We start from the raw sequence: 11,102 nt of genomic DNA, 5'->3' as shown, positions 1-11,102 counted from the left end.
TTCAGCCAACACCAGAACCTCTCTGAGGAAAGGTAACGCCTGAAGCCAATCAAAAGCTTTATGTAACTCGCCACGAACAGTCCAGTGTGCGAGTAATACATTTTTAATAATAATAAGATGGACACAGTTTCTAAACTGCAGAACAAGGAAAACAAGCCAGCCGTGCACAAACTGCTTCACTTTTAAGTGCTTGAAAACAGGCGTGAAAGAAACAAACCAGCATGCCTTTTTATTTTTCCTTAGATAAATCTTTTATATAGAATATATTACAGTCAAGAGTTCTCAGCTTTCGTTAAAAGATAACAAGTTATTGCAGTTTTATCCAATGAATCTAAAAGTGGAAATTAAGCATTCTAGGAATTGTCATTGAAAAAAAAAAAAAGCATAGATCTAATAAAAGAAAAATGGACACACATCATCTGGGATACGGTAATCCAAACAGTACAAGAGGGTTGTGGTGGTCTGATCCTGAAATGTAACACAAAACGATGAAGCTAGTGAAACACAGACCTCCAGGAGGGATGAGAAGCAGCACTAATGGCTTCCTACGTGAAATGCATCTGTCTCACTTAACATAATAGGCTAAAATGAAGTAATAAAAAAAAAAAAGGTGCTGCAGTAAATTTCTGATCGTGTTTATGTTCTACATGGGTAGTTTCATCCACTCCTGAGCTCGTGTAGCTTGTGGGCCACTTTCTCCAGTTCTGCTTCTATGGCTGCAAGGCTCTCCAGTTCTTGCTCCTGCAAAAACAAAGCGCGGGAGTGAATGCCTTGCCTAACACGATGCACAGTCTTCCTTGATTTTTTGCATAACAGCAAAGCTACTGGAAATATAAAAAAAAAAAAAAAAGAGAAAAGACTCCCACATCACTCTCCACTCACAGGACATTAGCATGGATTGGGAATGTCCTGTCAGATCCCAGCAGCTTAGTGCACTGGTAGCTGACAGAATCTTACAGGTACCGTTTATGTGTGTGCAGTGTGTATGTACAAAAATTTATCTCTGCGTGGAGCTGACTCGAGCCCTACATTAATAATGAAAATAAACTATAATACAAACCTGAATTTCCTACACAAAATAATCTATTAGGAAGTGTTGCAAGCCATAAAACTGTTGAAATATCTTTCTGCTTATGTTACCATTGTAAGTGCACTGTAATTCATGGAGACACCATTGACATCAGCATATCTAGAACCCGAATGAAGCCTTCTCAGGGTTCTATTCCAAGGCAAGGTATTTCTCATCTGCTCTTCTGAGAAGCATTGAAGACAGGACTCCCTTCATAAGTGACCCGAATCAAGCAGTGTTTTCTAAGATAACTCCTAAATAATACTGCTAACATCTAAACCTTGATTAAGAGCCTGAGCCAGGAAATCAAGTTTTATCCTTTCACCCCTATCATCATGAGACTTGGGTCAGTCTCTTTACCTTCACAAAGAATCAGATTTCACTGAGCTGGCTCAACAGCTGTTAACACTGACCCTGTGGCTTATGGACCCAACCATTGCTGGCTCTCACATTCCTAATGAAATTATTTGCTTCAAAAAGGTGATTCTTTTAAACCCTGGAAAATGCATTTGTGAGCCCTACTATCATTTTCTGTATCAGTGGCTTACTAAGTAAGGATAACGCCTTATCGAGAAGCCATAAAGAGGCACTATAAGGTTCCTGACTGCTGCTGGGAGTCAGGCAGCAAGCAGAGGTGCAGCTGCAGAGAAAACTCAGAACTGTCTGTTTGCATAAAAGTGGTAGGAGGATGCAACATCGCTCTCCACTTCAACGGGAGGGAACTGAGTTCAGACAAGATCTAACGCTGGGCCCTGACTTTTACAGTCCAGGGTACTGATACGCAGACATCATGGAAAAAGCACGAGACTAATTCTGTGGCCAAGTCCAAAAGCAAAGCACGTTCAAGCAGCATTGTCTGAATTATCAGGAAGGTTGCTAGCAGTAATTTTGTTATGGGTTTGACAGTTACTTGGTTTTGATTGTTAATATTACTACCCTTAACATAAGACTTGGGGGTAATCTGCATGGAGCGGCAGTTACTACTATAGGGGAACATTTTTAAAAAATAGCGCACGCGTGTACTTTTGTTCGCGCACCAGGCGCAAACAAAAGTACACTGGATTTTATAAGATAACGTGCGGCTACGCGCGTATCTTACAAAATACGGGGTCGGCGCGCGCAAGGGGGGTGCACATTTGGGCAACTTGAGCGCGCCGAGCCCTGCACTCGCTGCCCGTTCCCTCCCCCCCTATCTAAACCACCCCCCTTACCCTTGAGGTAAAAGTTACGCCTGCGCCAGTGGGCTGCTGGCGCGCTATCTTCCGATCTGGGGACTGTTCCGAAGGCCTCGGCCACGCCCCCGGGCCGGCACCACGCCCCCCGGAATGCCCCAACCGTTGCGCCGCCCACCCGACAAGCCCCCCCCCTAGCGAAGCCCTGGGACTTATGCGCGTCCCGGGGCTTGCACGCGCCGCCGAGCCTATGCAAAATAGGCTCGGCGCGCGCAGGGGCGTTTTAAAAGTGTTACGCGTGTAACCCTTTTAAAATCTACCTGATAAGAAACTTGCGGGGCAGACTGGATGGACTATTTGGCCTTTTTCTGCCGTCATTACTGTGTTACTATGACAGATATGAGTTAAACCAGACTGCAGGGGGCAGCACTGAGCTATTCCAGTCCCAGAGAAGCCAGTGCATACCTTACCCTTTACAAGCCCCTCAGTAAGAGAGAGCCTCTGTGAGTGCTAAAGGTTCACACACACACACACACACACACACTCTTCCGTACACAGTCCGTTACTTCCCTACTCTGTACAGATGACAGCCTGGGCTATCTCACAGAATTGAGTACCCAGAGTGTTTTATTCTGACATTGTACTCTGAGATACAATGATTGAAGCACGTTGCTATAAATCCATGTAAAGTAGCTTTGATATCTGCCAACCAGTTTAGGGGGTTTTCTGCAGTAAACTGATTGGCTGCAGATCTGCTGTGTGTGTGTGTGGGGGAACATGAACTACAGACAAATCATAATTATTTAGGGGCCAATGCAATACAGTGCGCTCACACGAGTGCACTGTTCAACCCGCTGTCGGACGCGGGTTAAATAGGCGCTAATCCACCCCCCCCTAATGCAATAGGGGGATTAGCACCTATTTAACCCGCATCCAACGCGGAGTGAATGAGATAGCGCTCATCACATGCAAATGCACGTGAATGAGGCTATTACTCATTCACTCCACATTTATCACTCAGATATTAATGCATGTAAAAGTAGAGAAAAGCAGAAAAAAAATTATTTTCTGTACTTCTTCAGTAAAAAAAAAAACAACAAAAAAAAACCAAAAACCTCGGCAGACCGCTGAGTTATGAAAACAGACGCCGAGTTTACCTGCGGTCTTCATAACCGGCAGCCGCCGAGGGGTCGCGTTAGCAAGGAAGCGCTAAGGTCACGCAAGCAAGCCTAGGGCCTCCTTGCTAGCGTGACCCCCCTAATTTGCCTATTCTAGGGTGCCCCCCCTTGCGGGCGCCATGCGTGTGTTAAGAAAGCGGGCGCTGAAAAGTCAGTGAAAATTATTGCATCGGGCCCTTAGGAGGGAGTTTGTGTTTTTCTTCTCTTGTCCATAAATGCCGACATGTTGGTCAGGATTATATACTCGAGCACTGCAAGCCTGAGGTAACTCACTGCTACACTTCTCCCTCTGCCTCTCACCTGATGTTTGCAGAAAGAGATGTGCTCATGGGACAGTCACTGAAACATTAATGAAATGACGGATCATCTACCAAGGAAAAAAAAAAAGTGACTGCCATATGCTGTTTTCCTAGCAATGTTAAACACCTGCAGAGGGAAGCTTACGGTTTCTGTGTCATCTTAAGTCAAAGCCAGGCTTGGATTTATGTACAGACCTTTTAGGCATGCGCCTAGAATATTCTGAGGGTCACAAAATGTTGCGGTACATATGGGCCGCAGCATCCTATTGCCTGTTCAGTCAAATGGTACAATTCATAAGAACATATGGCTTAGCATAGCGTGTCGGACCAAAGGTCCATCAAGCCCAGTATCCTGTTTCCAACAGTGGCCAATCCAGGTCACAAGCACCTGGCAGGATCCCAATGGATGGATAGATTCCAACTGCTTATCCCAGAGATAAGGAGCGGATTTCTGCAACTCCACTTTAATAATGGTTTAGGGACTTTTCCTCCAGGAAGGTTTGGATAAGTTCTTGGAGAAGAAGTCCATTAACGGCTATTGATCAAGTTTACTTAGGGAATAGCCACTGCTATTAATTGCATCAGTGGCATGGGATCTTCTTGGTGTTTCTGTAATTGCCAGGTTCTTGTGGCCTGGTTTGGCCTCTGTTGGAAACAGGATGCTGGGCTTGATGGACCCTTGGTCTGAACCAGCATGGCAATTTCTTATGTTCTTATGAATTTGTCCAAACCTTTTCTAAACACAGCTACACTAATTGTTCTCACCACATCCTCTGGCAATGAATTCCAGAGCTTAATTATGCATTGAGTAAAAAAATATTTTCTCTTAATTAGTTTTAAAAGTATCACCTAATAACTTCAATGTGTGTCCCCCTAGTCGTTGTATTCTTTGAAAGAGTAAACAACTGATTAACATCTACTCGCTTACACGCCACTCATTTTATAGACCTCTATCCTATCTCCCTCAGCTGTCTCAGTGAGGGAAGCAGGGTTTTGCAGCCCTACTGGTCCTCAGCTAACGGCCTCCATCTGCCGCTTTCACTATATGGTGAAAGCTATAACACTAGGGCTGGGCCACCACCTTGGGTTCCTGCCCTGCACCAGACACAAACGTCCTGAGAAGGAGAAGCAGTATCGACCGTGCCTAAAAAAAAAACCCCCTAAATCCATCCCTGGTCAAAGGCTGGAAACATTTTCCGTGTATTATCTTTGCTAAAACAGGAGGTCTGAGGGCTGAACGTGAAGCTTCTGGGGTGGCACCTGGGATATCTCTTAAAAACAAGATGCATCTCATGGGGCTTTCCCTCACTAAGCAACACTTCACGCATATAAACATTTGCTTTCCGTTTGTTATGATGAGTGTGGAATTCCTCACAATCTGCACCGCTCCCCGGGCTTTCTTGCTGGAAGTTTCCTTGATTATTTACCCTGTCAATAAGTAATCAGATTGTAGGGGAGGAGGCCTTGCTGTTAGTCTTCCTTCCATCGGCCCAATCATGCCCTTTAACCTAACACCCAGCTATGCTGATAAAGAAGTCCTGAGGGTTTGTTTATTTAGGCTACTTCTGTTCCGCCTATATCAGCCCGACTGTACTAGGTGGATTATACATTTAATGCACAAATATATACTAACATTAAAAAACATGTCTAATTGGTGTTTTTAAATTCGCCCCTGCCTCTGTGGACTGCTAATGCGTGGCCTCCCTTCAGAGCCATTAGCTCAAGTGTTCTGGCATACCTTCTCACGCTGATATACCTCAATGGCTAATGTCCTCTGGTTAGCAACTACAAGCCTCCCACTTGGTAGCTGTAATGCTGAGCTATTGAGTTGGCCCCTCTATCAAGAGTAGCGCACTCAACTTACGGAATGAGCGAGGGAATTGCATCTCCAAGGGCACTTGAAAGGGTTATAAGGAATGTGTGTGAGATGGCCTCCCCCGGTTGTCTGTTCCTTTTCTTCCTCTTCCAAAACAGCTACTGGCCTTTCTCCTTACAGCAGGTGCTGGTCCTGGGCCCTACTGTGGCAGCAGCAGTGGTGAGCGAGCGTGAAGAATTAAACCAATGGATAGGCTCTGGTCCCAGGCCCTGTTTCCTCCATGGAAGCCAGGAGAAGATTGAGTCTGGGATCAGAGTTCACATGCTGGCTCAATTCCTGACCATGCTTCTTCATGATTGATCACTGTTGCTGCTGTTACCAAGGTAGGACCCAGGACTGGGTGCTTTAGTAACTGCACTGTAGAAGGATTAGTGAGATCTGTAGTGTTGGGGGGGGTGGGGTGAGAGTACTAGAGCATGGAAGCACTGGGGGAAGATGAATGAGACTGGGAGGAGGAAAGCATTGGAGCAGGATGAGTAGGGCAAAGAGGGGAAGGATGAGATAATGGGGGGTAAGAGATGAAGAAAGACTGATAATAAGAAACAGACAAAGGAAGGTGAGCAAATATATGAAAGGGGAAGATGGAGGACTCTGGTTCACTGAAAAGGAAGGTAGAGTGCATTGATGAAGTTGAGTGCCTGAGAGGTGGTAAAGGCATACAAGAGGTTGAGTATGAAGGGTGGTGGAAGAGAAGGGTAGGAGTTAGGGAGATAGAGATTGAGAGGGGAGGTGGAAGAGTGTAAGAAGAAGTCAAAAGACAGGTGAGAGGAGGAGAAGTGAAGGAGTGTTGAACAGCAGAAAGACAGAGGTGGAGAAGAGTAAACTAAGACAATATGAGAAAAGATGTTGGGAAGGGAGGGAGGGATGAAGAAAGAAGGAGAGAAATGAAAGGAAAAATGGAAAGAAAACCATGAAATATTCAGAAGACAGACAAGATGTGATTGCTAGACCTTGTGATGGAAAAATCTTTCAAAGGTAGGGAAACATTTTTATTTATGTTAATTATTAGTAAATGCAGGGCTGGAGAGCCTATACAGGCCTCCAGGTGAACCCCTTTTTGCCCAGTTTTAAAGGGGTACATGAGCTGAAAATAGAGACGGAAGGGATATACTTTTTTAAAAGGTTGAAAATCCCTGATGTAACAGATCAGTCCCAGGCCATAGTACTACTACTACTAAATATTTCTATGGTGCTATACAACATATGCAGCGCTGTACAAACATACAAAAAGACAGTCCCTGCTCAATAGACAATCTAATAAGACAAACATACAGGACAAGAGACTTGGGATATAAAGCAAGATAATGTTTAAAAAGAAACGGTTAGTTAATAAGACTAAAAGCAGGCATAAGATTTAAAAGCAGTTTCAAAAAGGTGGGTCTTTAGATGGGATTTAAACATGGCAAGAGAGGGAGCATGACGCACCAGCTCAGGAAGGCTATTCCAAGCACACAGTGCAGCCGGGTGGAAAGTTCGGAGTCTGGAATTGCCAGTGGAGGAGAAGGGCACAGATAGGAGTGTCTTACCTGATGAGCGGAGTGCACAAGGAGGGGTGTAGAGAGAAATAAGAGTGGACAAGTAGTGAGGTGCTGCAGAGTGAAGGCATTTGTAGGTGAGAAAGAGGAGCTTGAACTGTATGCGGGAGCAGATAGGGAGCCAATGCAGTGACTTCAGAAGAGGGGTTATGTGAGCATAACGACTTTGGTGAAAGATAGTTGTGTTGTTGAATTTAGGACAGATTGCAGTGGAGAGAGATGGCTCGCCGGGAGACCTGTGAGGAGCAATAGTCTAAGCGGGAGGAGATGAGAGCGTGGATAAGGGTTCTATTAGTGTGTTCAGAAAGGAAAAGATGGATTTTGGCAATGTTATAAAGAAAAAAACATTTTAGCAGTGTTTTGGATGTGTGTAGAGAAAGACAGAGGGGAGTTGAAGAGGACTCCAAGGTTATGGGCTGATGGGACCGGGATGACGACCGTGTTATCCACAGCAACAGAGAAAGGAGGAAGAGGGGAGGTGGGCTTGGGGGGAAAGATAAGGACCATGTTGAGTTTAAGGTGGCATTGCGACATCCAGGCAGTAATGTCAGACATTAGACAAAGATCTGGCACTGGATTTCTGGTGAAATTTCTGGTGTACAAAGGTAGATCTGGGAGTCATCAGTATAAAAATGGAATTGAAAGCCAAGAGAGGAAATCAGAGCACCAAGGAAACTAGTATTATAGTGAGAAGAGAAGAGGGCCCAGGACAGAGCCCTGAGGCACCCATTGATAGTGGAATGGCAGTAGAGGAGGAACCATCAGGGGAAATGCTAAAAGTGCGATGGGAGAGGTAAGAAGAGAACCAAGATGGGACAGAGTCTCACAATCCAAGTGAGGACAAAGTTTCAAGGAGTAGGTGGTGATCAACAGTGTCAAAAGCAGAAGACAGGTGAAGGAGGATAAAGAGTAAAGACCTTTGGTTTTAGCCATAAACAGGTCATGGGAAACTTTGGCAAGGGCTGTTTCAGTTGAACGTAGAAGGTGAAAGCCAGACTGGAATGGATCAAGAATGGCTTGAGATGTAAGAAAGTCAAGACAGCCACAGTAAACAGCACGTTCAAGAAGTTTGAAGGCAAAAGGGAGAAGGAAGATGGGACGATAGTTAGCAGGACAGGTAGGATCCGGTGAAGGTTTTAAGGAGTGGTATGATTACAGCACATTTGAAGGCAGCAGAAACAGTAGCAGTGGAGAATGATAGATTGAGGATGTGACAGACTGCCTGGATGACTGCAGTAGAGATGGAGCTGAGGAATTGAGTGGGGACAGGTCAGAGGAACAAGTAGTGAGTTTGGAGGAAGAGAGACGATGAGCAGTTTCTTCCATTGTGACTTCAGGAAAGGAGGAGAGAGTGGCGGAGGCAAGGGGAAGGGTAGAGGAAAGAAGTAGGAGAGAGGTAGGTAAAGGTGAAATAGTTGAGAACTCAAGACTAATTTTGTGAATCTTATCATGAAAGTAGTCAGCCATAGTCTGGGCAGAAAGAAAAGGAGAGGAGGAAGGTGAGGGAAGTTTGAGGAGGAATTTGAGAGGGGCAAAGAGACGGCAAGGATTGGATGTAAAAGTTTGTCAGATGGTCATAGTAGTCTTATTTCTCAAGTGCAATAGCATACTGGAAAGTGGTCAGCATGAATTTGAAGTCTGCATGGGCATGGGACTTCAGCCAAAGATACTCTGCAGAGTGGGCACAGGAATGTAGGTAGCAAATTCTGGGGGTGAGCCAAGGCTGGGGGTTTAGTGTGCCTTATAGGATGGGTAAGAGGAGGGGCAAGAGTGTCTAAGGCTGAAGCGAGTACAGTGTTGTAAGAAGAACCTGCTTCATCAGATTCAGACAAAGTTGTGGAGGAAAGGAGAGATGAAATAACAGTGGAAAAGATGCAAGGGTCACCAGCTTGAAGATTCCTAAAAAACATGCCATACTGGATCAGACCAAGGGTCCATCAAGCCCAGCATCCTGTTTCCAACAGAGGCCAAACCAGGACACAAGAACCTGGCAAGTACTCAAAAAAGTGGGTAAGTGGTGACTGGATGAGTCTCTGGGGGAGGGTGGTTTAATGTGAAGGTGATGGTCTGAGAATGGAAGAACTGAGGTGGCGAGGTCTGAGAGACAGCAGTTGAAAGCAAAGACTAGGATAAGGCAGTGGCCATGCTGGTGAGGAGAGGTGGTAGAGCAGAGTCTGAGATCAAATGAAGAAGTTAAAGAAAGAAGTTTTGAGGTATAAGAGTTAGAGGGGTCATCAACATGGAGGTTAAAGTCAGCAAGAATAAGGGAAGGGGAAGATGGGTCAATGAAGAAGGAAAGCCAGGAATCAAAGTCAATGAGAAAGGAGGAGGGAGATTTATCAGGGGGTCGATAGATGACAGCTACCCTGAGAGGTAGTGAAGTGAATAAGCAGATGGAATGGGCTTCAAAGGAAGAAAAAGAGTGGGATTGAGGCAGAAGAAGGGGGTTGAAATCTGCAGGAGAGGGAGAGTAGCAGTCCAACACTACCACTACTCCTATCAGATGAGGTGTATGGGAGAAAAAATAACCTCCATGACATCACGTTGAATATAGTGTGGATCCAATTGCAAATCACTTTGTTCAGATCAAAGCTACTTAAATTTCAGCAATACCCTGTTTAGTGGTTTTAAGTGGTACTAGTTTATTTAGTTTCAGCATCTTTCTCCCCCCTCCCCCCACCGAGTCATTGTATGGTGCAAGCTAGAAAGCCAGCTCACAAAGAAGTCTCCTCTTTGACTAAAATGCTGTTGCTTTGCTGCTGTTGCCAATCCAAACGTTCAGCCCATCTGAACACATCATGTACAGACCTCAGTGGCCCTCTATGACATGAGATGTCTTGCAAACCTTACTGAAGAGCACTGTCGAAAATCTGTGTGATACCTGCTCCATTCGGTGTGGTGTACAATGCGTTTTATTGCTTGAAACACCTTCATCAAAAACCACTACATTTGTTCACCACAAAATAAAATAAAAAAACGTTTAAGTCACTGTTACTATGTGCTTATTGGTGCTGTCTAACCGTTTAGAGTACCAAATAAACTAGAATGTGTATCTATAGCTGATACCAACCTCTGTTCTTCTATTAGCACTTCCTTCCTCTTCCTTCTTTTCTTCAAGATCGGGTCTGATTGAAATATGAATCCCCCTTTCCCCACTGTCCTCCTTTGAGTGGTGTTGCCATGAGTGCCTGACGTCACTTTCCTGGCTTTGCAGGTCATATTTATGGCTCTTATATGGTATCTTCATGGATCGATCTGGATCCTCCTGGCTTCCCTCTTCCTCCGTACGTTTTCTTGATGTCAACTGATTGGCTAATTCATCCATTTTGTTCCATCTCTTGGCATCCTCCCATTCTTTGGATGACTCTTCCTCCACTTCTTTTTGTTGGGAATTGCCCCCTCTTTGCATGGTTTCATCTTCCTTAGAATGGTAGATTTCTCCTTTCTTTTCAGAAAGGTTATCTTTGTCTTCAGAGTTCTTCTCATCTACATCCAAGTCCAAAGCATCTTGATTCTCTGAAACATTTATTGAACCGATTGAAAATTAATTTTTATGGTAGTTAGACCAAACTAGAAATGCATGTCCATACTAAGGCATATTTTGTTACTTAAATACTTACTTTTTTCCCCAAACATAACATTACTGAAAAATGACCGTATTAGAGACTTGAGCGAGCAGCATACCATTGCCATTAGATCTTATATAGAGATTGTCCTTTTGTGAGGATTTACACCGCTTAGAAATAGATTTTGTTAAATCTGTATTATTGGTAGAAAAGACCATTACAATAAACACATCTCTTCTACAGTAAGTAATACATACTCGCAGAACATTTCTAATTTTGTAGGAAACACCCAGAACTTACAATGTGGAAACAGAAATATGATGGCAAATCTAGGTTTGACCATTTAAAGTACATCCAAATTTATTGTAAAAAAAAATAAATAAATAATAATAATCCAAAGCAATTGA

General features: G+C 44.2%; 1 protein-coding gene across 1 annotated transcript in view; it reads right to left on the bottom strand.

Annotated features, from left to right (window-relative positions):
* Positions 1-208: 208 nt before the first annotated feature.
* The window catches only part of CHGA (chromogranin A), a 38,796-nt gene continuing 27,902 nt past the window's right edge, over positions 209-11,102 (bottom strand). The window contains exons 7-8 of the mRNA XM_029597834.1: positions 10,200-10,645; positions 209-741 (exon numbers count right to left, since the gene is read on the bottom strand). Coding sequence (XP_029453694.1) covers positions 658-741; positions 10,200-10,645 — 530 coding nt within the window. The 3' untranslated portion in view covers positions 209-657. The remainder of the gene's footprint in view (positions 742-10,199; positions 10,646-11,102) is intronic.

The sequence above is a fragment of the Rhinatrema bivittatum genome, chromosome 4 (genome assembly GCF_901001135.1).
Source record: "Rhinatrema bivittatum chromosome 4, aRhiBiv1.1, whole genome shotgun sequence".
In the NCBI taxonomy this organism is placed as follows: domain Eukaryota; kingdom Metazoa; phylum Chordata; class Amphibia; order Gymnophiona; family Rhinatrematidae; genus Rhinatrema; species Rhinatrema bivittatum.
Note: the sequence above shows the minus strand (reverse complement) of the source record. Positions and strands in the feature narration are given on the sequence as shown.